This window comes from Haplochromis burtoni, unplaced genomic scaffold, assembly GCF_018398535.1.
Source record: "Haplochromis burtoni strain Fernald_Lab_line unplaced genomic scaffold, NCSU_Asbu1 Contig_199, whole genome shotgun sequence".
NCBI lineage: Eukaryota > Metazoa > Chordata > Actinopteri > Cichliformes > Cichlidae > Haplochromis > Haplochromis burtoni.
The window spans coordinates 741678-767954 of record NW_024582560.1 but is presented as its reverse complement, the minus strand read 5'-3'; the positions used below and the strand labels follow the sequence as shown (position 1 = coordinate 767954).

At 38.7% G+C, this 26277-nt stretch overlaps 2 protein-coding genes across 4 annotated transcripts in view; both read right to left on the bottom strand.

Annotated features, from left to right (window-relative positions):
* The window catches only part of LOC102293312 (cAMP-specific 3',5'-cyclic phosphodiesterase 4B), a 44909-nt gene extending 25922 nt beyond the window's left edge, over positions 1 to 18987 (bottom strand). Inside the window, exons 1-4 of one of the 3 annotated variants that reach the window (XM_005935646.3) lie at positions 18805 to 18987; positions 16730 to 16798; positions 8210 to 8351; positions 3284 to 3531 (exon numbers count right to left, since the gene is read on the bottom strand). In XM_005935646.3, the coding sequence (XP_005935708.1) occupies positions 3284 to 3531; positions 8210 to 8251 (290 nt within the window). In that variant the 5' untranslated portion in view covers positions 8252 to 8351; positions 16730 to 16798; positions 18805 to 18987. Of the gene's footprint in view, positions 1 to 113; positions 3532 to 8209; positions 8352 to 16729; positions 16799 to 18804 lie in introns of those variants that run through there. The other 2 variants (XM_042226178.1, XM_042226179.1) reach the window with 2 other exon arrangements.
* A 3153-nt stretch (positions 18988 to 22140) lies between these two features.
* Positions 22141 to 24980, bottom strand: LOC102293595 (leptin receptor gene-related protein). Its single transcript, XM_005935647.3, has 4 exons — positions 24830 to 24980; positions 24428 to 24503; positions 23806 to 23989; positions 22141 to 23674 (listed from the first exon to the last, which is right to left on the bottom strand). Exons 1-4 carry the CDS (start codon positions 24843 to 24845, stop codon positions 23558 to 23560), a joined length of 393 nt encoding a protein of 130 aa, XP_005935709.1. The 5' UTR covers positions 24846 to 24980; the 3' UTR covers positions 22141 to 23557.
* Between the last annotated feature and the right edge of the window lie 1297 nt (positions 24981 to 26277).

The following is a 26277-nucleotide window of genomic DNA, read 5'->3' as shown; positions in this document are numbered from 1 at the left end:
ACCAGTGAAGTTATTTTTCTAAAATATTGACATGTAGAGTGAAAAAAGGACTCATATACATATATAAAATACTCAGTGCAATAAAAAAAAAGTGAAAACTACTGAAACATCACCTTGGAGCTGAGAGGTGTGCTCTGTTGACAACTTCCTCACTGAAGTCAAAATGTCCAGCTCTGCACCTAGGAGACCTTCGAAACATTTTTCTCCCTCTTCAAGGTCCACATCGAGCAACATAAAACAGTGACACTGTCTGCTCACTCATACACACACACACACTTTTGCAGCCTCCCCTTTCTGTCCAGTAGCAGCCCACGTGCTGGAATAACGTAGGCTTGGCAGATGCTAACATGCAGATCTGGGCTGAAGCGCAGGAAAAACGCACCAGCAGTCGCTCTGTTTATCTGGCCGCCTGTCCTTTATCCCTCTGTATTAAAACACAGCGCCGACAAGACTTTACAGTGGGACGTCGCGATTAAGTTGAAAATCCAGATCCTCATTTATTTGCCAACTTTGGAGATTATAGTTAATGTGCATTTAATGTACACTGTACATATTTCCCCAGATGAGAAAAAAAAAACATCTGTGTGTTAAGAGACAGTACAGTGACTGTGTGGTGTAAAATAAAGAGGAGAACTAGCAGGAGGTTTCTGATGCCGTGATGTGTTATTAAAGCTGCAATATGGCTAACACTATTACTGTGCTCTTCTTCTGATAGCAGACAATGTATTATTAGAAATTCTCTGGTACTTAGCTACTATTTATAAAACTCAATGTCCATAACAGTAGTTGATTTCTGTGATTAGGCTGAAGGTCTGTTGACTTGGTTGACATGTGGAAGACTGAGGAGAACCAGAGCTTAAGTAAAAGCCTTCCACATACAGTATATACAGCGGGGTCACAGTTCCACGTAGGCCTGGAAATCGTCAGGAAATCTGATGCTTGGATTAACATTTAAAACCACCAGAGATTATGAGGGGTACAATGAATTTTACAGACTACTAATCAAATCAAAGATAATTTATGATCTGACCACAATGTCAGATTTCAACTTGCATGTCACTGCCTGGTACAGCAAAACATTGCTCACTAAGCAGCCTTGTGGTAGTGGGACTTGGATCATAAGTAGGTGAAAGTGTCAAATTACTTTTCTAGTTGCATGATAACCAGATGTATCTAAAGAACAACCAGACAGGTCAGAAGTAGTCACGCTATCAGCAGATTGATATGTTTTTTCACTTAGACATGAAAGTTACAAATTAATTTTATCAAAGACAGAGGGTCCCAAATAGAAAATAGGGGAAAAAAAGTACTGTCAAAAAATGGCCTGACGCTAAACAAGGCTAAACTCTTTGGACTGGATAAAACCATTACCAATGTTTCACAACTGACGATTGAGGAAAAAAAAATCCTGTTTCCTGATGAATTCAAGTTTGTGGCATTAACAGAAGGATTTATTTAAGAAGGGAAACAAAGGAGAGAATCGTGCCGTAGTCTATAAAAACAACATGGGCTAGCCACACACATTAATGTAAGTACATCCCAGAGAAGAAAGTCCCAGCACGCTGCTTTGCTCAGCGTGTACTTTTAAAAATATTTTAAGAACTAAAACATTTGTGATGAAATCACGCCCCAAGGGTGAATTTCATCATCTGAGTATTTCAACACTCTGTACGTACAGCACAGGGATGTCTGCCAATCGCTTTGGTCTTGGAATCACAAATGGCTTTCCAGAGATGTCTCACACTTTTATCGTAATAAAGTGTTTGCTGTGTGTTTTATTGCAAGCTTGCAATGACAACCCCATGATATTGGGCTATATGAATAAACTTTACCTTATGTAAGGTATGACATAAAGGGGACTGTTTCCTGTTAATATATCTTTTTTTATGTGCTATTTCAGGGTCTTTTTCCAAGGCATCTTTCCACACCAATGAGTTATTTTTAAAAAATGAGTCCCCTGAGCTCTAACTCATCCTGGAGCAGGGACATTTTTGACAACCTGAAATAAACTACTTCTAAATAAGGGTCCGCCTGAGTTACTAAATAAATCCACAATCACGACTACCTGCTGTAGCTCTTCAAAAACACAATACAGCTGACAAGCAAACCCACTACTTGGGTTTCAATCCTCTATTTTATTTATTTAATTCTCTCTTTAACACCCTCAAAAGAATATCCTTACCATGCGCTGGCTACAGTGAAGCGTCTGTATCGATGTAGACGTCTGATCGTTGCCTGCTTGCCTGAGGATCTTGGTGAGAGTTTCTGGCCAGAATGACTAGAAGTAACACTGCAACAGTCTGCCTGGCCCAACCCGACCCCTTTGAATTCTATACTAGTTTCCATTAAAGAGTCCGCTTTACAACCAAATCTGATGCCGGACAAGACTGCACTAAAATATTCACTCAAACTCAAATAAATATGTCTGAACGTATGATTTATTTTTATTGGTTGATATTATCCAGACAATCCTCCACTGCATTATTCATAATGCTAATCAATATGAACAGAAGCCTTTTAAAACAAGCTGACTGGCTAGTCAAAAGCAGCTGGAAAACAAAGCAAAAAGTTATGGGGCGTCTCCAGTGTTGTGCAATAAACAGAGCAAAAGTTTCTCTGCTCCTGACCTGTAATCCAGTTAAATCCAACCCATGTTTTTCAAAAGCATGAGGACATAGTATAAGCCTTATACAGATGAAAGCAACAAAAAATACGGACACCAGATAAAATAGATTCAAAAGATCTCAAAAAGCGAAAGTAGTTTGGTGGGATGAATTATAATTGCTCAACGAAATAATACATACGGGAAACTGCTATTCAGCAACTTCAAGTGTGTGCATGTTCTTCCCATGTCTGTGTGGGTTTTTCTGGGGAACTCTGGCTTCCTCCCGCATTCAATAGACATGAATCTTAGTTTGACTGGTTATTCTAAATTTGCCGTAACGTGAATGTGTTGTCTGCCTCTTTGTGTTGGCACTGCGATAGACACATGAGCTGTCGAGTATGTACCCCGTCTTTCACCCCCAAAAAATTCATAAATGCCAACTTTGTTGCTTGCTTGCAAATCTAATGTCAGATCTAGATGGGAGAAAACACTGGCCTCCCGCTGTTACCCGTTACACAAGCTGTGCTGCTTTCCTCAAATTACTACATTATTACTGCAGCACAACAAAAGCACAAACGCAGAGAAGTACAAGGAAAAAAAATAATGCCCAAACGTGCGCAGCATCGGTGCCGCCTTATAAAGCGTTTGAGCGTGTCAGTGTGTTTATCACAGCCTCACCTGTCAGGGTCAGCCTGTGTGATGTCAATGCGAGGCAGAGAGGCGATGGGCAGGCTCGTGGGTCTGCTATGGGTTACGGGATCTCCTTCTGGTGTTAGCGGCCTTCCCCTTTCCCTCTCCTTCTCTGCCTGTCGCCATGACAACGGAGGCAGCTGCAGATTGCCAGAAAACCGCCTGTGGACTTTGAACACCTCCACCCCGAGAGTGTTGCCTGCAGAAAACTGTCCCACAGGAGGCTCCTTATTTTCCTGACAGAAAGGAGATAACGAATGTTTAGCTTTGATACGAAATTGTCTCAGAAAAAGAAAATCAGTAAGGGAAAATGTTAAAGAAGTAAAAAATGTGCATAGCACATAAGAAATGCTATAAATAAGAGGATAAAATGTAAAACCATGGGGGAAAAACGTGATTTAAAAAATAAAAATGGATGGATGAAATTAACACCTTGAAGTTTTATGCATTCACAGGCCAGTGAAACTACTTTACATCCATGTCTTACCTTTCTATGTAAATGTCCTTCTTATTAGACATTTGTTTGAACTTTTGTCAAAATTTGCACATGTAGTGTGAGTTGTAGCCAAAAATATATTTTGTGACCTCTGACCACTAAATTATAATCGCATCATCATTCAGCCAACAAACATTTGCACTTAATTCATGTGAATTCAAGACTTAGGTTTTTTCGGTCAACTGCAAAACCTAAAGCTTCCAGCTATGGTTGGAAATGCAAAAATAAATAAATAATAATAAATAAAAAGTGCCAGCTGATATGTCGATGAAGCTGTGCAGAGTGTAAATATTGTATGTTTAGTGCGTCTTCTTTAGCATGAAGTTTCCAGTATGGATCACAGAGTGATTCATTGAAATGACGGGGACTGAAGAATTCCTAGAATGGGTCTGAGGCTATCGAGAAATGATTTGGTTTTTTATGTCAATGTGGCCACAGGAGGCTAGACAGACAAGAAGAGTGAGAAATACAGAAGCTGACAGCTAGTGTGAAAAGGAAAGAGCGCGAAGCTACAGTCTAACCTCCCTGTGATCCAGACGGAAAGCTTACCACGGAAAGCTTACAACAACAACAAGGCTCTTTAACCCAGTCAGTATCTGATATCTGAGGCAAATACTCTTATGTTGCCCTGCAGTGTTATTTTCTAATGTAAATATTTCATATACACAACAGTCTTAGTATAGATTTTTTAAGAGAGCTGTGAACACGTGGAACAACTTGAAAAATGAACTTAGTGCTCTCTAGTGGACAAACCATGCAATGATTCATTCAAATAAACCTATTTCACAGACACCATTTAGAAATGAAACTGGGGTTTAAAAAGTAGTGAGGGCCAGAACTGTTTGTTTTAATGTATCACATTTAAATTACAGCACTTCTGATCCAATGACCCAAAGAAAAGGCTACACTTCTGCAGAAACCAAGTCCTAGAGTTGCAATATAATGAAAACCAGAAACTGTAATGAATTTATTCTGTACACTTCCCCATTCTGAAATATAGAAGACGGATGCTGAAATAAAAATAACAAAATACATAATTATTCCTTTGAAATTAAAACAGCACAAAGTAAAAGTCACTTACTCGATTGCTGTGGTTCTGATTCACTACTCATGCCTAAGCCAATCAAATATCATTACACACTGATTCACCTCTCATTTTGAAAAAATAAAATAAAATAAAATGAAAATAAATCAATAAATAAAATAAAATAAAATGTAGATCCAGACTTTAGTGATGTTATAGTTGGTTAAGGCCATGTATGAAACTGTAGGCAAACACAACTGTTACTAATGGCATTAATGAAGATTCTTTATATGATATCTCATTAATTACATGGTAACACTGGGAGTTTAACCTTTGTATAGTATCACATTTAAGTCAGTGTAACAAAGAGCCAAAAACACAGGATCAAAATTGGGAAGCACATTTGATGACAACAGTGAGGAATAATTATATGGTAACTTTCAAAAACATAATTATGCTTTCAATATTTGGATTCATAAAAAGTAATACGATAACATTAATATGCTAACTCGATAACAGCAATATTTCAAAAAGTAAGGAAAATTGTGTTTAATCAATTATTTCAACAAATCTGATACCGTTGGACATCCTGTTCATTTCCCCTAAAATGTCCCACATTTGTACGGAAAATGCATTTGTGGGTGGAGCAGCAGAGTTCAATATGTGGATGGCGCCCATGAAAAACGTAACAAATCTTCTCTGTCAAACTCGAAATGACCACTGAGAAAAACATTCCAGTTAATACGGTTATCCAGTTACAGCAGTGATTCTTCACTGGTGTATGGAAAGCACATGGTAAACTCAACTGAGTGTTCAAACGGATAGATGTTTGGACAACATATAGATATTATTTAACTGACAGTGTACACAGCCAGGTGTCTGTCTAATGGGAGAAATGAGACAAAGATTATGTCATCCCATTTCCTCTTTCCAATCAATGTGACTGACAAGTAATAGCAGGAAAGTACCCTGCAAGACATAAATGAGAGATAACTGCAAAAAAGACGGGAACAGGGAAGGAAAAGACTCCGAATGACAGAGTGAACACGAGATAGTTGAAGAAACCAATGCAGAGATGGGAGTGTGCTGTCCTTTCTGATTGTCAGTAAACCGACTGCGCTTCACTCCCGGCTCGTTCTGTGCAATTTGCCTGACATATTGCTCCTGTCTTTTTAAAGATATATTCTTCCTCTCCCAGGAAAATGGGTGAAAATTAAATCTGGCAAAACATAAACTGTCCGGAAAACCAATCGAAGTTTGTTTCCATTTACTAAACCACTTGTCAAGCAGAGAACTAAATAGTCTCCTGTCAATATGTCAGTGTTATTGGGTAAATTATTTATTATTTGTTTATTGATTGCAACTGTTGTCTCACTATGTAATTCTATTTCTCCACTGATCACTTGCCCATGACATCAGGAAGAAAGTATAAGGCCAATTCACCTTGTATATAAAATATAAGCCAGGGGACGAAACATTAGTAAACCTGGATTTGTAATGTGTGTCAGAACATGGTCATAAAAGGAAAGGAACTAAGATGAAAGGGAAAACAACAGATCTCAAACGGAGGTAGTGTAGCTGCACAGAGTCAAACAGAGGTGGAGTGGGTGTTTTCTCCAGGAAGATGAAAGGCCTTTCTTGGCTGCAGAGCTGAAACAGCTCCAGTGTTTTGTGGGGCACTTCCAAAAAGCCTTTTTGAGAAAGGCGATCATAAATGAGACGGCTTTAGGAGTGAAGCTCCAACAGCATGGCTTTATGTAGTGACTGAATTATTAAACCTTTCAGCAAAGACGGGAAAAATGACTCTTGCTTTAATTATGTAAGTGCTACAGAATCTAAAAGAAAGGTAGGACACATCAAACACTGTCGCATAGCGAATTCATGCTTAAATAGTTATTAATCTTCTCTGTGAAGCAAACAAAAACCTCAAGCTTGGAAATGAACAAAATTAACACACACAGTGGATAAAAAGAAATAAACAAATCTCTTTGAATAAAGTAATCTCTGTTACACTTTCAAAACTACCAAACGCCAACATGTGAGTCATTTAGGGAACACTACAGCAGCCCACTGCCACAGCCAAATTCTCACATAGTGGGAAACACTGCAGTGCACAGCTATAAAAAGCAGCGTAAGTAATTACTGAAAAAACAGAACAAGTAGAGAAAAAATATTTAAGGCACACCAACATACTATGTAGTACATCCACTCACCAGCCAGTTTATTAGGTACACCTTACTAGTATCAGTTTGGAACCCCTTTTGTCAGAGGTGCTGGACAACACATTATAATACTGGTACCATATGATACTGAAATCAACTTTCTTTTCCATTCAGAGCTTCAGTAGGACGCCTTCACCATGCACCGAATGTATTGAGTTACTGCCACGTAATTGGCTGATTAGATATTTGCCCTAACAAACTGTAGCAAGGGAAAGAAACAGCCGACATCATAAGGTTCAGAAAAGAGAGCTCTATTATGAAGCTATCAAAAATGTGACCACCATTACCAAAACAAATGTTTGCATTAGAGTAAAAATACAAAAAAAGTAAAAAATGTTATATATCTTGTCATGATTAACCATCATGTTACATTACACTGGATATTTCCTTCAGCTAAGAAGCAAACACAGCACAGAAATGCTTTGCATTAGGCAGGCAATAAATTTAAACAAGAAATACATTTTTGTATAGCGTAATAAATAAGGGGATAGAGGGTGATAAAGGCCAGTCACAGCAGGAAAACTTTCATCATCCAGAATTTTACTTGGCCTCTGTGCTCGTGTTGGACAGTGTCAGTGTAAATGAACTGGCCTGCCTGCCCAGTCATAAACACCACTGACACAGAGGAGAAGCAGATGGGCCTCTCTGTCAGATCCTTGTCCTTCCTCCTATTATCCATGTTTCCATTCAGTCTATGCCCTGAATGTTTCCTAGTGTGAGCTGTACTTTAACACGTTCATCCTCAGCTCGCTCTGCCTCTTGCTTCTAAAGTCACTCCTCAACTCTCAATCTTCATCTTCTTCACTTTCTCGTACACACACAAATCATGAACACATGCACAAACACACACACCAGCTCCCTCTCTGCAGTGTATTCTGCCAGATAGCGGTCTGTTGTGTACAGTACAGTCATCTGTTTGTGAGTCACTGACCGCCACACAGACATACTGCAGTGTGTTTTCCTGCTAGAGCTCAATCTACCTTTATTCAGAAGGAAACACAAGGAAGACAAATATTACAAAATATATGGAAATTGCACAAATACGGAACCAGAAACCTTAAAGGTGAGGCACAGAATTTCAGATAAAAGGAAATTACATATTGCAGGCTAATGAATGCATGGACGGACTCATGATTTAGCAGATGGTTGGTGGGAAAAAAATCAGCACTTACATCACCTGGTGTTACTCCATGCGCACTCCTACTTTTCTTCATCCTGAGGGATGTGCAGCCAGACTCTCCGTCTCTGTGTCAGATCCTCCAAAAATTCAGTTCTTTCCTGCGTCCTGTGCTGTGGGCAGCTTCACCAATACGCCTGCACACGGGAAGCAGGGAGGGTGTGGGAAACAATGTTAAAGTAGCAAATTCCAAAAGTTATTCTGCCTCAATCATAGTCTGCATTTGATGTCAGACTTGCTTTAGCCTTGCATCAGACTTGAACAGTTTTGACCAGCTATATGGTGTACATGCAGTGAATAATTTGATACAAAGAAACAACACTGCATGAGCTGTGATACATTGCTTTTCTCTACGCATTTAAAAATCAGTGATTTACCAATTCCATCATTTGGATAAAAAGCATATAAAAGGTAATATAAATTAAAGGCAGTAAAAACCCTTCAGAAAACTGTAAGACACAACTGAAAAGCTTAGCATACTTTCAGTGTTAATGCTAAAGCAACAACAATCACGTTAACAAGCATTCTATCTATGCCAGCAGTGTGGCTTAGAGAGGCAATGCCATTATGTTAGCCTTAGTTAGTCATTGTGAATCAGAATGAAATACATTTATTTGTTGCCATCAAATTTTCTACAGACATTCTTGGTCTCAAGAAATAAAGCCTAGGGCCTTTTTTCGAATGGTCATAATGAAAGTGACATTCCTTACTGTAAGTGAAATATCTTTGACAACTATTGGATGGATGGACACAGAATGTGATCATGTCTTTGTTCTGATCGCTTGCTGATCACATATTCTGTATCATGTGCCCCTCTTAGTCTTGTCTGTCTTAAAACCGCACACAAGCCTCTTAAATATTAAGTGTTTAAACAAGCACTACTGTAAAAAAAGGGTTTGTTAAAAAAAAAAAGAACCACGGTTTGTTTTTTATAGTATGCTAAGAATTACTCATTAGTTAGGGGTGTGATACATACAGTTGTGCCTGAAGGCTTTTTAGTGAGATGCTGCTCACTGCAGAGCCCAGGACTCTTTGTCGGAAAGTCTTTCACACACAAGCTAATATAGTGAAACGGTATATTTTCCAAATCAACACACAGGATTTGAACCCCAGTTTGTTGGGTGAAGGCACTGATTAAGCCATTCATTTCCCACATCATACCAATAATTTGTACCTTGCCACTTGACACTACCTCATCTAACTTTCATTTAACTGAAAGCAGAATAAAGGATTTTGAAAATGATGATGGTGTGATCGTATGCCAGCATCTATGGAGGTCCGAACATTCTGACCTCAACAATGAACAATATACACTTTTATACCCATTAGGTTAAAGTCCCTAGCTGTCTAATAGAGGACATGCATTGCTGTTAGAAAATGAGTGGCACCTGACTTGGTCTACAGAGCTGGCCTAGGTCAAGTTCCACTCATTTGGCTTTGTAGTGAGTATCACTTTGACTGCTTGCTTTTAACCCAGTTCCAGTTTCTGCCAGCTTCTCTGAATGTAGTGACTGCGCCCTCATCAATTATAGAACAACCACAGCTGGTGGAAAATCACCACGAGGCAGGAATGACTGACTAATCAATGTGACAGACATAAATCAATGTTTTCCATGTCATGATTGATCCCCACAGCGTGGCACCCACATTAACCTGATTTTGGCTGGCACTGTGTCCTCGCTAATAGATGTTCAAAACAATTACCTAGTGCATGTGTGGTGTGAAAGTGACTTCAAACTGCCCTCCCAATGAAAAAGTGACTGTTCCATATAAAGTGTTTTGCTTTTTTACTACAAACTGACAGTTGTTTAAAAACTACGCCACGTGTAGATCATTTTCTGAAAAGTTAAACAATTAATTCAAATAATTTTGAGAGCTTTTTAAATCCTCAGCAAGACTCCTTGGGTATCCACAACCTTTTCTTCTGAAGTGTGCTTTTCTTTAGATATTTCTTTCATTTATTTTAACTATAGCATTAACTAATAAAATATCCATTTTAACTGTGGCACTGTTTCAAACAGTGTGCAAATATGTTGTAAAAGTTTCATAAGATTTACTTTTTTGCACAACTGTAAACAATTACATTAAAAATAATAATAGAAATGGAAAGGTACAAAGATGAATGTACAATAAACCAGCCAACAAACTGATGTATTTATGATAACCTTTGATACAGAAATCCTGAAAACACTACAGTACTTGCTTTAGGTAATGTATGCAGCTGCAATTCTTCTGACAGGAGCAACATGCTCATCTATCCTTGTGTGGGGAAATAAATGCCCACAATCATGGGAAAAACTACACACTTGAAAATGGCAACTAGTGCAGCTGGCACTGTGACATTTCTTTTTAAGACTCTAAGAGTCAATCATTTTTATATAATTTAAATTGACAGAATAATTTCCTCAAACTTAAAGACATATTTGAACATTTTCAGCCCACTTAAATAAAAAAAAATCTTAATCTGTTGTACTAATACAAGGGAAAGCAACAATATTAGTCTAAAGAGTTCTTAGTGTTATTGGCTTTGAGTCACAATTTTGGGATGTGTGATAAATTGCACTGAACTATTTTCTAACAACTACCCAATAAAATATTTTTAAACATGACTAAGGCTGAGACTTCACTAGCATTTATAATGTTTTATGGAAAAACCATTATCAAAGGCAAAGTTGTTTTTTTCTGTTAAAGTAAGTGCTAACCTATAATTGCCCCAATTATTAAAATTTCACAAATTTCACACAAGTTATGTGATTGGAATGTTCTTTCTTTATTATTAATAAACGTATCATTAACAACAAGCTACAGATTTGCCAATTATTTACTTCAAAAGCGACACCTACACCAGGAAGAAAACACTGTAAGAGTATTCTTAAAGGTATATATTCCCATGCCCTCGCATAAAGGTCATGTTACAGATTATCAGCCTGACCTACAAGGACTATTGTAGTGAAAAAGGACTGCAGACAGATGGTGAAGGGCTATGCAGAATCATGCAATATAAGCCCAGCACTGATAGACGTAATCCTACAATAGTTTTAAAGCTTTAACACTATTAGCACAATTAATCAAAGGAAAAGATGACTGTGTCCTTGCTTCATCAGAGATGCTGAGAAGCATGTGCTCAGTGTACAATATGCCCAAAAGTCCCAATTTAGTGTAAGTGTATAGATGTAATACATTTTTTAAACAAGGAGTCATGGGAGTTCGCAGTCTCTATGAGACCACTTATTGTGAATTTAGGTAGCATACACTGTTTAATTATTTGTTGCTATGCCACTGAGGCTACAATTTGAAAGCTGTGCCATTTCCAACTGTTCCAACTTTTACTGAGGTAAAACAGCAAAGTTATAATTTGCTTTTTATTATGGTGTTTTGTCAAAGTTTGGTTTAGTTTCCGTTTTGGTTCATTATATTTCAGACGATATTTTAAGGAGATCAGTAGATTGACAACTGAGGCTCACTGTCAACAAGGAGCCATTATATAGATGTACTACTGTTAAAAAAAATGTTTGTCACAATCTTACTTTCAAGTCTTGCTCCTTGCCATTTGCCTTAATAAGAATTTCAGGGCTCTGTCAATGCATCTAAGGAAGGGAAAGCCCTTTGAGGCTTGAGCATTTGAGCATGAAAGAACTCTCAATCAAAACATCAGTGGACTTAAGACAGTAGATTACACAGCCTCCACTTACTAGAGAGAGAGAAAAAAAGCTTCCCCTGACCTCCCATTCTCACAGCCTCAGCAAAAGATCACCCCCAGGGATTGGTCTCTGCCTCTACAAATAATTGATTGTTGATGTGAAGCAGGTACCAGAATGCATGGTCATGAGGCAGCACTCAAGATAGGGATTGTAAGAATTTGGCATGGACTTGAAGAGCACATCAGAGAGCATTGTGCTATATGGATATTATCATTGCTTGAAGGGGAAAAAATAACAAAAAATCTTTGCTTAATCTACAACTCGAGAGCAATGCGCGGGTCATGGACAGCCTTGGCTTTACCGTAATCAGTCACTGCACAAAACAAAGCTGCCTAAAAAGCTTCAAAGTACACTATAAGTGTAAATTTTCCTAATCAGATAAACTCCATTAGGGGGGCAAATCAAGATATGTGTAAGACAGCATAACAGTACACTGCCTACAAAACATAATTTACATTCCCTACAAGGTGTGTTGATACATGATTTTGAGATACATGATAAAGTGCACCAATTAGATTATTAAAATTGTAGTTGGCAATACTATATTTTATGTGGGGTTTCCATCGGTTCTATCGTTTCCTGTCACATTCCATAAGTGTGAACATCAAATAAAACAAAAGCATTGAATTGGGGAAGCAGGGAAATGCCTTAATGCTGTAAGAGCATGCACAGTAAATGGGAAGTTCACAATATTAACAAAAACTAGCGTCTGCAATCAGAGGTCTGCATGGCCAAAAACGAGAAGTGACAAAATTCAGCCATCTGACGAGTTAATCTATGTCACACAGCACCCATGAACAATGGAGAGCTGTGAAGGGTGAGTCATTAATTGAAAATAGCTGGTCACCCACACAAAGGTACCTTTTGTGGTGGTAAAACAAAAAGGGGTAAAGAAAGCATGCGTGGAACTGTGTTAATATTACATTCAGTTACTCTGAAGTCCAACAAGGGGGGCTTTTGAAGCCATCCATGTGTCACAACCCTGAAGGAATAACTTTACATTTATCATTTACTAACACGCAAAGATTTGCTTAGATGACATGTATTTGTTTGGCAAACTAACTTCATTGACCTAGCATTGAACTATTCTGTGTTGAATTAAATTAATGTGTGAATGCCAAATGGAGAAGCTAGCACTGGTCACAGGACAAGACAGCTGTCGACATTAGGTTCCATTTGACTGTTATGCCCACCCACGTTTATTCCATCTAAATCCCACTGAATGCACTTTATTCAGTCCTAAAGAACAGCAATTTAAACATGCAGGCTGTTCACAGATTGTATCTCATCTATATGACCAAATGCAAGAGGCTGAGTGCTCTTGTTTTACTGCGTCAGGAAGATAACAAAGACAAAATGTTTTTTTCCTCCTGACATTTCAAATCATAGGATAAACATGCAAAAAAGGGAACTGAAACTCATCCAAATGAAGACTAAGTCAGAGCCACCCGCAGTTTCATTTAAGCCAAATGACATCAATATGTTATTGTAGGGTGATTCAAATGAAACAGCTCAATGATCACACACTGCATTTCAAAAACATTTGCACACTTTATCTGTTGAGTCTAATGTGGCAGATATGTAGCTGAAGGTTTACGACAATCACTATTTACAACCTTCAAGAGCAAACAGACGACAAGAAAAATAAATAATCAGGCCTCCTGGAGGACAATATCTCCAGAGTCATTTCTTTAATTTGCACAGTTTTAAGGTTACTTACTTACTTATTTATATTTGCACAAGCCTGAAAAATAGTACATGTTGTTGGGCATAATGCTAAAAAAAAAAAGCTGTTTTGTAGATGTAACAGCTTGAGAAAAATGACAAGCCAAAGTTAGACCCGTTCCCAAGAGGAGAGACACATATGCATTACAAATGGAATTTCAATTAAAACTATCTAAGCTAGTGACAAGTACTTGCTTTTTTCCCAGAACTTCTGGAATATCTACTTGCCAACTGGAGTAAATGTATAGACACTATTTATAGGCTTCCTGGCTTCATTAAAAAGACAATCACAGAATGTTATATATGATTGAAGAACCTCTGCTTTCACAAAAGCACTCCAGGCACCATTTTAGAAAGATCCATATTAATGTAATTCCTACAGCGCTGAATATGATACCAATCAATATTTGCCAGGCTCCTTCAGCACAGAGTTGATCTGTTAATTTCCTCTGAATGTACAAGGTTAAGAACTGCATGTCAAGAAAAATACTTGTTAGACGGTTGCAGCAAGTTTTAGGCAGTCTTATTTTTCTATTTTTATCCATCCGTCCCACACTGTGTGTGTAGGCTTGTTCTACACACAAAGCAGTTGTTGCACTTCATGCAGGTGTACTTGTATTTACAAAGTTAGAGCACACTGAAATAATTATGTCCACAAATATGAATAACCATTTCATAGAAAGATACATTGTTACAGATCAGAAATATGTCAGAGGCAATTTTCTACACAGGCTTAAAATGTTTAGACCAAGGAACTGATTAGCTGAAAGTAATCTGTAACTATTATCTGTAACTACAGTACTATTTAGATAACACACTTATTAAGCAAGCTTTCAAGCAAAATGCTGCTTGTCTCTACCAGGGGTGCCACCAAGGAGGGGCTAAGGGGGGCACTGCCATACTTAACTTTAATAGCAGAAAATTAACTAGGCATAACACTCCTTTCTCTTTCTTTTTTGCCATATTTTACAAGGACCTATATTTGGCAACAGCATAATAAAACTAGAAATCTGTTTTGGTGTGCCTTCAATAAATAATTGATTAAGAATGAAACACAACTGAATGAACACAACTACAAGTGTTATAAACATTTATCAAATACGTTATGAAGGAAGAAACCTCTCAAAGAGTAATAGTTTTACATTGTTTTTAAGCTTCAATCAACAACTGAATTTCCTAATGTTAATGAGCATTTCTCATTTTAGACTGCTTGCAGTTGAGAGCTCTAAACTAAGTCACATTTGCATTCAGTGCAAAAGTAGATTCAAGCAGAAATGAGCTTTTCAGACGAGCGAGGACTGAGAGGAGTTTGTTGAGGAGGGAGAGAAACAACACACCAATTTGTGGCAGCTGAAATATGACGTCACTGTGGAGGCCACAGGGAACCCACTGCCCTACTGTACAGACACAGAAAGCCAGAGACACAGAGAGAGAGAATGGGTAGGCCAGACTCTCTGAGCCTGTTGGTACTTGTAGATTGTTCTTCTCTCACAGCATGTGCTTGTTATATTGGCACTGTGAATAACAGTAATGGGGGAGGCAGACCGATTTCCAGCTTTGTTGTCTTACAGACTGACTTGATTGGTTTAAAAACATAAATACAAATAAATAAATATTTAATGCAAAAATACCTACCTTAAATAAGATACCTACAATCACCCTCGTGTACTTATCATGTGTAACTAGCAGACTAGCACAAATGACTCATTTATTCATATTCAGCATTCATTAAAAATACTTTTTTTATATTTGGATGAAAGAAATGACAAAAAATGTTTATTTCATCATGAGCCTTAGATGTTGTGGATTCAGACAAAAAGAACAAAATTACACATAATTGATGGGGATTGGACTCTGGACACATGGCAGCAGTGACTCTGGATGAGTCACTCCTAAGAGTTTCTGACAAAACCAGCAATAATTAGAGAGAGTGCCAGCTTTGAAAAAACACTCACGCTGATTACCCCATCATATTCAAGTCGCTTTAATAACATGCACTCAGGTATTGTTACTGAAGTACAGTCGGTGTCAGCTCTTCATCAAGTATCCATTTACAAGAGGAAACTTGGTGTACCAACTACACAGGCTAAAGCTTTTAGAGTGAAAAATAACAGCTGACTTGGGGAGTAAGGCGGTAACAGAAGGCTTGGCATGGTGTGCAGGATTCGGAGGTGGGGGTGGAGATGGTTCACTGATACGGCCTTTGGTGAGCATCATCACTGGCAACATCCATGTAAACATAACCGCAAATCCAGAGATGAATCATTGTGAAGCTTTGATATGCCCTCTTGGGACATACTCCTTGAGTTGAAGTGAACAAATTCTTTACAAAAAGTTTCACAACGTTATCTTGGGGAACCATTTTCTCTTTCCCACCAGCACCTATACCAATATCTGTTCTGCAACGAGAACTAACTGAACAAGAACTAGCCAATATTTCCTTCGTTTGTTGTTGTTAGTATAATCAGGGTTTCTTGCTTCAGATCTGGCCTTTAACAGGAATCTATACACAACTATGTCCACATACTTTAAATTCACTGAGCCTGTGTTACCTTACATGACAGATGTCTGATTTTTCTTTTATATATTTTGGACCATTTCATAAACAAAATATATATATTATATTTGAGTAAACAAAAACAAAATTGATTTAAAAAAATTAGTGAAAATATGGAACTTAAAACCTTATACTGATAAGCAGATGCCTTCAAATTGCTCAATTTGTGTGACCAACATTTTAAAACCACAATTTAAGGCACTTTAAGAAATCATTTAAGAAAAGTGGGAAATCTGAGGGGAGGATTAGTTATGTATTTTTTCTTGAAAAACAATTTCACACATCATATTAATACCTACCGCATATGAATTCTGAAAATGTCACGTAGTACAAATGCCCATAACCCATCGCACTGAATTATGGACTTGATATAAAATTATACCGAGCAATTTCAACAAGCTGCTCTGCAATATACTGCAAGCAGAATTCCTCTGCATGGAAACTAATAGAAAAATAGATAATACTCTATAATACCTATAAAGTGGATTCTGGCCACAATATATCCTCGCAGTGACTGTAAAGGTGTACTTACAGAAGGAGCTGTTCTCCTTGAGACCGTGGTGAACGGGCGAGCAGGAATTCACATCAGCAAATTTTCGACCTGAAGGAGAAACAATGTATGGATTATAACTGGACTGATCACATTTCACTGTGAAATCTTTGAGAAGGAAAAATGCTGACTGATCACAGTATTTTGGTCAGTTGAAACTATACAATTGATTGTAGACCAGCACCAATGGTCCATGATATATCTCTTAGGGGAACCATATACCATATTCTGTGCTTGTGCATTCAATCATGCATGCAGGGATTTCTGTATTTCCAGTCAGCTGGAGTTTCCACCCAAACATGACAAACACCGGCTGGAAGCCAAACATCACACAAGAAAGGCAGGACAGTAACAACATCATCATTAGTACCACAAACCAAGCAACCACTAATCTGTCTGTCTGAAAGCCCGCCTAACAAAAAGCTGTATGTATGCGCCCTCTTTTTCAGCCCTGTCTGAGAATAAAATCACAAAGAGGCCAACTGAATTCATACCCCACGACCCCAACGGACATCATAAATGCTTTGAGCTGGGCTTAAAGGGAAATGCAACTAAGTTTCAGAAATGTAACACTCGTCAATATGTGACATTCCAGCGAAATGTCACAACTGTGGGGTGTGGGGTGGGAGCTCATGTCGGATGCAGAACCAACACAAAGCTCTAAAAAGTGATTATTAAGAAGAGGAAAAAATGAAACCTATGGTTTTTTAATGTTCAAACTTTGGAATAAAAAAAGGCATACATTGAAAAATATACTGTTACAGATCCACAAAGTCAAGTATCTAGATTCACTCCTGCACAAAACAAAAGGCTCCCACAAAAAAGAAACAGAAACTCTCAAAAGTCGGTCTCAATGTTAACAATTGTGAAATTAATAAATGGTGCAAATGACTTATATTCTCCACGCTAACAGTAGCATTCACAGCAAACAGTGTATTTGTAAAGGACCAATGACATCACCAGCCTGCTGACATTTTAGCATCTGTGTGTTGTGCCTTAGTTTTATGGATGGATATTCATGTACCAATCAATGGCTACTGTTGTGCCCCACTTAGCGCTGTGAAAGATGGTAAAAGACCTTTCATAAGATGACAAACAGTGATGGCTTTAATTAAATTTCACAAAGTTCAGCACCAATAAAAACTCAAAGGGAGATGATGAACTTGAAAGTGTTGGAGCAATTCCCAGTAAATGTGTCACCACTGTGGACCTATATTCATTAAAGCTAGACACATCAATTACTAGAATATTGTCGTCATTTTTCGAGCAAGTTAAAATAATGAGCCTAACTAGTGCTATCCATAATTGACTGACCTCATCCAACCCTGACTTCACTGCTTAATGGGTTGACAGGTTTTGTTAATGTGGGTCTATCCAAGTTTTCTATCACACCATCTACAGTTCACAAATACTCCCTTTCTCGCCACCCACACAATTGTCACAAACTCAGACATAAATCAAACTCGCTTGTTTAGGAGAGAAATCACTAACTTTGATTTCTTAGGTTAGACTCAGTAAAGTGCGTCTAACCTGAGAATCTAAGAATGTTTTTAGTGTAACGCACACACACACTAAAAAAAATTGAACAAGTCGACTGTCAACAGGAAGGGAGATGCCCACAAAGAAAAGTCACCGGAGAGATAAGGAGCAGTCTGCGCAGAGACACGAAAACTGCGTGATATGACTAAATCAAAATACCTTTCAGTGCAACTCAAGACATCCGAGTGTCGATCGTGTTCCACCCAGAATAGCCTCGGTACAGCTCAAATTACGGAAACCTGTCACCTGAACGTCCTGAAACTCATTTTTTCGCAAATATCTGAAATAACTAATTCCATTATCCTTTCCTGTACATATTTTAAAGGGATGCTGCACACATTTATCAAAACTTCAAAAATGTCGCGTGGGCTATTGTTGTGTGCTACAGAGGAAAAACAACATAAAGCTCTGAGTGTACAAATGATAAGCTCGGTAAGTTTTTTTCTTTATTTATTTTCCTGGAAGCTAAAGAAAACGACAGTTTGTCTATAAGAGAACGGTTAAACGTGGTCTCTTACCAGTAATAGGCTTTATCCGTTTTCCGACGCGCTCGTGTCTACTGCAACACACTGTACGCACTGTTCCTGTGCTGCGCTCCGAGCACGCGCCCCCTTTTATTAGGTTCCATTTGTGCCATTCGCGCTCGATCCCTTTCACGACCTCGCGAGCGCATCGATTGGCTTTAACATCCACGACGCAAATCCTTCCGCTTACCAATGGCTTTACAGCGCTCACGCCCTCTGTGGCTCCTCACTATTGCTGCCTGTTCGGCATCGTCCATTTGATTTCCTGCCAGCGCAAGATATGGATTACTATTTAATGGCTCTACAAGTCCCTCTGGCCCTCTGGCTTTCATTAACTTCCTCATATGCGGATCGTTTCTGTTAAATAGCGGTCAGGGATACTGAGCTAAACTGAAAGTTATCCACACTATTTATATTTATTTTATTTTTTATCAAAAAGGTTAATTATATGTTTCACATACAAAATAATTATCTACATGCAGTGATGTGATGGACCTGTCTATGATCTATTATTCTTGCCCATGCCAGCTGGAACTGACTCAAGTTGAAAAGCTGCTACATAGATAAAACAAGCCAGTGCAGAAGAGCAAAGAACTGAATGTTCAACAATTCAATCTTGAGACTTGCTCTGAAAGTGAATCAGTCCTCGTAGATTCCGAGGTTAAAATGCCCAACTTCAGCAGATTAGATAGAAATGATGGAAGTTTCCATTCTAATTTTATTTTTATAACACCAAATCACAACAGTGGCCTCAAGGCGCTAACATTCAAACTAACCCCCTATGAGCAAGCACTTGGGACAGTGGAAAGGAAAAACTCCCTTTTAGCAGGAAGAAACCAGGCTATGAGAGGGACAGCTATCTGCTGGGACTGGTTTGGGGTGAGGGGAGGGAGACAGTTTTTTTTTTTTTAATAACTCATTTGTTTGGAGTTTGGTTTCAAGTTAAGGGTGTGAACATTTTGACTGTGTTCACACAGGCAGTGCTAGCCAGCAACTGTCTGCTAGACCTCGCTTTGCTATTTTGAGTCACTGAGCTAGATCTCTTCACTGTGTTTGTGCTGTTGCTGCATTTAAAGCATTTTCAGTGGATTCATCTGTTTGTGCTCCAGTTTTTTTGTGAATGAAAATCTCATACAGTTTATGAATGCTAACCAAGACTGCTATATAGCTGATCATTTAGCACTACACTTCTGGTGACAACATAAAACAAACAACATAAAATAAATACGGAGGTGGCCAAAATGCTAACTAAATAACATGCTAATGCTAATGTGCATCTTTTATATTCAGTCTATGTAGCCTACAGACGGGTTACAGACCTGTGAAAAGGAACAAAGTTTTCCAAGGGCAACCTCATGATTGTAAACTGATTAAGATCTTACCAACAATTCCAGTATTGGGTGCGATTTGGGGCGATTCTTATCCTAAAACTACTATATAAATACAGTCTCATCAATTTCATTGGCCCATAGACCATATGGAGGACGGTAATGAAAAAAATATTCTTGTTTTGTGGGAATCTTTTTTTTTTATTTTGGCAACCACTATTCTACAGGAAAAAGTAGGTATTTAAATATATATCTGCCTGTTCTAGTTAAAATTACCTTCAGCAGTGTTACTGCACTGTTGTGTTACCTCTTGCTGCAGTGCATTATGCTTTACTCATTTCTTTTTGGTCTTGCATCGTTTAACTGGGTTCTGTTGCGCTGACTGTGTGTCTGCACTGAGCTGTACAGTGTGTTGCCTTTGACACTGCCACCCACCACAGCGGCAGTGTCATGTAGTGTTTATTGCAGCATCACACATTAACAAACACTACCGTATGCGTGTTGCACAGTGTGTTGCGCTGTTATGTTACTCAAAACTCTGTTGCATTGTGTTGTGTTCAAGGGCATTCTCGGGAGTGTTTTAGAATGATTTTGATGCCTTGGTTGTTGCCAGGCAACAGCTGTCCTGAAAGAGAGATGAATGGGTGTCCCTGGGCATCTTTTTCATCTTCATCTTTCCTTTCATCTTTCTTTTCTTCTCAATGCCTCACTTTCAGAGAGATTATGGTGAGTATAGATGTAGTTTGACTTCAGCACTTACTCTCTCTCCCTGGGCAGACACTTGCATCACATCAAGGTGCCAGCTTTGTAGTCGGAAGACACGACTCACATGGTATTAATCCCACTGATGTAATTGAAGGAGCATTTGGCTCTTCTTTCTAACAAATTGTTAGTTCTCACCAATCAATCCCCTACTTTTCTTTACAAAATGATTTTTTTTATTTTTTTATCTACAGCCATGTTAAGGCCTCTGCTTCATTCCTGAGACTAACCCACTAGCGTAAATTGACTATAAAAAGTCTTTGCAGGGTGCCTCAGTAGTGCAACTTGCTGGCATTGTTTCACACAGGTGGCTGAATTCATCATGTTAATGCCTTCCAAAACCAGATTTACATTTACTATAATCAGTATCTAGTGTTCAAGTTCTTAAAGTTTGCATAAACATGCAGTGAAGACATTATGCATTGCACATACACAACTTTGCTATTGTGTTTCAGAAGAGACTTTTACGCAGCAGCAATGATACAGCTGTTAACCTGTTTGTAGAGATGTTAGACTATAAACTATACATGTTGTGCCCACTCTCATATAAAAGGCAATTAGTGGAGGCAGGCAGCATGCTTTACATATAAACAATAATAATTCATATGCAGAGTGCGGGTTCTTTTGTTTTGTGGAGGAAATGCACTCATTTCAGACTGGTGAGGCGGTTTCGGCGCATCCCGACACACATGAACAGAGAATGGAATTAAACCACTCAGGTGGTGTGCAGCTGTGTGGTGGATTTCTGTCACATGCAATTTAACCCTGAATAGGTAATGTTGGGTTTTATCGCTCCTTTGTTATGCGGTTTGTTCACAACTGGCATTGTTGCCAGTCTGCATTCATTACTAATGCTTGTGTGTTTGGAAATTGCAGAAAGGGAAAGTAGAAATATGTTTTTCAGTGAGGATTATAAGCTTGTACGCAAACTATGAAGTAGCAAACATAAATAAATAAACAGATAATTACAAATTTAGCAGCTGTTCACACTTGTGTCAAAATCCAACCAGAAGGAAATGATTCCAAAACACTCACCCACACAGCTTCTTTTCCACTTCTTGTCTCATGAGAGGCCCTTTCTGGGGTTTGCTACAACCGCTACTGCTGCTCTGCTGTATAAACAGTGCGCAGGTGTCTGATTGGATGCATCAGCCATCAGGAGCGACAAAGAGGTGAGATGTACAGAAGTCAAATCAAGTTCTCATCAAATCACGATCAGTGAACAGACAGAGCCCGTGCATTTGCTTCACTACACAGAGAGTTTTAATCAGTGTTAGAAAAGTGCAATCAGGAGCTTATAAAAAAAACTTACAGAACTCTTAGGCACTCCTTAGTGTCTTTAAAGTGTGAATATAGCAGTCACAACAGAGAACGTACACTTTCTTCCCGTTGATGGACTTGAACATGTCAGTTACATACAAACAATACAACATTTCCCTCTGAAAAGCAACTGTGTAGCAGATGTTTAGGAAATCAGGAATTTTCTGAGAACATTTCTTTCTGTGACAGGTTTCGTTACACATGCTGATCAAACAAAGCTCATCATTAGTTATTGACTGACTATGGGAACATTACATGCAAGGATGCAAATGTTAAATTAAAGTTAAAGATTTCACCAGGCCCTGATGGTGAAAAACAAATTACAACCAGACCCTTTGAAAGGTACATTGTCTAAGGCAGGCGTGTGTGAAGAAGTATGCGAGAGAAGGCACCTACTAGGACAAAAATAGCAAACATGTACAGTATTTACCATTCAACAAGTAAAAAAACAAAAAAAAAAAATGAATTCATTATGCCATAACATTTTGTTAGGATTATGGATTGCTTTGTAATGTACAGAAGAATAAAGTTTAATGGCTACTTTTTCTGGACTGATCGTACAAAGAGTCATTTTTCAGACGCCTCGGCTGGCTTTTGAGGATCGTGTTACTGTGTTACATTTATTTCCTTTTTTTAAATATAGTTTAGTGGTGAATATGCTCCAGTAGAATTGCAGTCTAGAAATTATCTTTGGTGAAAATGTAAACAATTGCACCAGAACACAAAAAATAAAATGCTTGAGGAATGAAACACACAAACAAAAACAAAAGCAAAACAACATACTTAACACAAATATATATTCACCTGATTAAGAGTCCTATAACTTGCTCTGTACTAGCAAAGAGTGCTCATAATAATAAGCAAGCTATAACTCCTCCCTTAAACAATGAGGCAGATGATGCAGTATAAGCTTTGCAGTATACATTACAATAGTTATTATTTAGGATCCCTTTAGGATATTGATTAACTGAGGCATAATAGCTGCAGTGAGCAGGGTGATTCAGCAACTGAAACAAAGGCAAGATGAAGAAAATAATCATATATGTGTTAATGTGGATATTGATGGCACATAAGAGGGGTACAGACATTCATTTCTCCCTGGTCCCAGACGTAAGGCACATTACAGGGCACACAGTTATCTCCAAACCTAATCCCCACCCCAGTATAAAAATCAGCATGACAACACGCTGGTTTCATTTGACATTTTGCTGCCTACACTATAGCTTCATCCCCCATTGAGTGCAGGACACATGTGCCCCTCAGTCTGCAGTCTGTTCGTTCAACGATCCACCTACCCACCCACCCGCCCATCTGTGTGTCCACTTTCCAACGGCACTTTACCACTGCTCCCAGCTCCAGTCATCCCCGCCTCCAAACACGATAAAAAAGCCTAAGATGGTGAGAAAGATGACGGCGTTTCCGGTCATCACCAATCCACAGGCACCCCACTTGATCTGCACGACAGAAATGGCCCATTAGATTTCCACTGTAATTTTGTTTTCACTGCACATGCACTACTTGTACGCACAGATGAATTTACGCTCATTTAGTATGATCTGAAACTAAATAAGTAAAGAGAACTCACGGTGTTGGTACGGGCCAAAACAATGGGTAGTCCAAACGATGATACCACAATGCCAGTTGTTAAGAAATAGGCCAGCTCTCTGCAGGCATTGCTGGATTCAGAGTCGTCACTGAGGCGTCTGGATATGAAGGTCGGGATGGGACTTAATATGTAGAAAATCAGGACAAACATCGGCCAGTAGACCCTGCAAAAACAGATGAAATTGTCAAAAATATTTACAAAGGACATGAAACACTCGTCTTCAAAAGAATGGAACATCTTAGCACACCTGAAGTTCAGTTTACTCGTCATTAGGAGTTCTAAAACTGTGAAACCAGTTACAGAAAAAAGTTCTGGGGCTCTTAGGGTGATTTCCAGTTTTGAAGTAGTAACTTCAGTCACATCAGAAACTGGCATTCCTGGAGTTTGACCAACAAGAGGACTATAAGGACTATAAATACAGGCCTTGACTGCATTGATCTGGCCTTTTTCTTTTGTCTCCAATCAAAAGTCACACAATGTAACTGCAGAGTGAATGATGTTGTTCAGAGCACAACCAAAACTCAGTTATTTCTGTAATAATGTAAGTCAGTGTCATAAAATAGCACGTATAGCTGCTGATACGTTTACAAGGAGAACTTACCCGTACGTTTCTATTGCACAGCCCAGCAGAAGAAATGTCAGTCCAATAGCACCACTAAAGGACAAACCAACCAGTGCTAAAACGAGACATCAATAACTCTACATTAATCACAGAGTTGTTTTTGGCCAAAATATAAAACAAATACACGGTAGGCGTGGAGCACTCGTGGCAGAGCTAAGAGTTAGGATACACTAGATAATAGCAACAACTCTAATGCATAAATCAACAGGTTAATAACTTATCTGGCAACAGATCTTAATGACCTGCGACAGAGACGCGAGTTTCGAGATGATACAGCAAACGTTTTGACCAGTATGGAAAACTCAGCTTACAAACTTTTAACTTCAAAAACTTTAACACTCAACTCTCGGCTGACCCAGCAGAGCCAAAATTAAAAAATACCTTTAATGCCTGCCATTGCGGTCAACGTCTGAAAACCCCCTCTTTGTGTTTATTTCTGCTCTTTGTGCACTGTTTACGTGCTCGGGCTCGATGTCGTCGTACAGGAACTTCCTGCTTCCTCGGTCGGGTTTTCCTTTCTTTGCATCAGGTGACCTCCTTAAAGCTACAGTAGCTCTGCGGCTAGCTGGGGCTTGAACTTCTTTACCGATATACTGTAATCTTAAAGGGGAAAAAGTTTCACCTCACACCATTCACCAAGGTTGACCCAAACAGTCCTAGCTGGTGACGTAGTCTCTCAATGACGAGCACGAGAGGATTTAGCGCGTGCTTCCAAGGGGGCTTTACACATCTGCGTGTTGTGTTACAATATAAGCTGCTGCAGTAATACAGACTACATTACTTATTCGTTACTCAAGTGTTTTAATTGTTTGTTACCTTAATTTTCCCTACATTTTAAATGTATATCAAGTCTATCATTATTATTATTATTATTGTTATTTATGACTATTTATCTTACCCAAGAGATACTTTCTTGTAGTTTTTCCTTATTGAATAACAACTACTATTACTTGAGTAAAAGTCATGACCCTACTTAAGTAATAGAACTAAAGTTTCAGTATTATAAAGTAGCTAAACATTATTCAGAATTATATAAAATATACTGCTGGATCGTAATTACTGATTTATTATGGCATATGTCACCATAATCTTACAGCTGGAGCTGGAACAGCAGCTTCTGTACAGCTGGGGAGCTTTATCCACAATAATATAGTATAATACACTGCTTGATTAAAAAAAAAAGGGAACATGTGATCATCACAGTACAAGAAATAAAAAGTTAAAAACGTTATAAAGCACTGAGTCCATTCCCCTTTGTTTGTGCAGGTACACTAGTGAGGCAATAAGAAAGCAATCCCAGCAAAAAGGGTCTGGTTTTGCAGGTAGTGGCCAAAGACCGCAGCCCTGCCCTCTTCCCTTCTGACTGATTTTTCTGTAGTTTTGCTTTTTAATCTGTTTTCTTGTCACTGTCTGTAGGTGGTTTCGCAAGTCGGTTTGCTACATCTCCCAACAGAGCGTGTGGATAAGATGCCATGCTGTGACACAAGGAGAGTTGGATAGGCCCGTATAATGGCATAAACCCATCAGCAGGACTGGTTTCTGATCCTTTGCGTGAGGAAAAACAGCAGGAGCACTGCCAGAGCCTTATAAAATGACCTGCAGCAGGCTACTCATGTGCATGTTTCTGACCAAACTGTCAAAAACAGACTCCATGAGCACGGTATGAGGCCCCAGCATCCTTTAGTGGGACCTGTGTTCACAGCTCAGCACCATGCAGCCGGTCTTTGCCTGAGAACAACAGATCTGCCAGGTCCATCACTGTCACCCAGATGAGAGCAGGTTCATGCTGAGCACATGTGACAGGTGTGAAAGAGTCTGGAGATGGCAGG

Excerpts from the sequence above, each read along its gene's own strand:
- LOC102293595 (XM_005935647.3), bottom strand. Across the intron at positions 23,990-24,427 it reads TGTGCAATAGAAACGTACGG|GGTCTACTGGCCGATGTTTG; the intron begins GTAAGTTCTCCT and ends CTGTTTTTGCAG. Across the intron at positions 23,675-23,805 it reads TTTTGGCCCGTACCAACACC|ATCAAGTGGGGTGCCTGTGG; the intron begins GTGAGTTCTCTT and ends TCTGTCGTGCAG.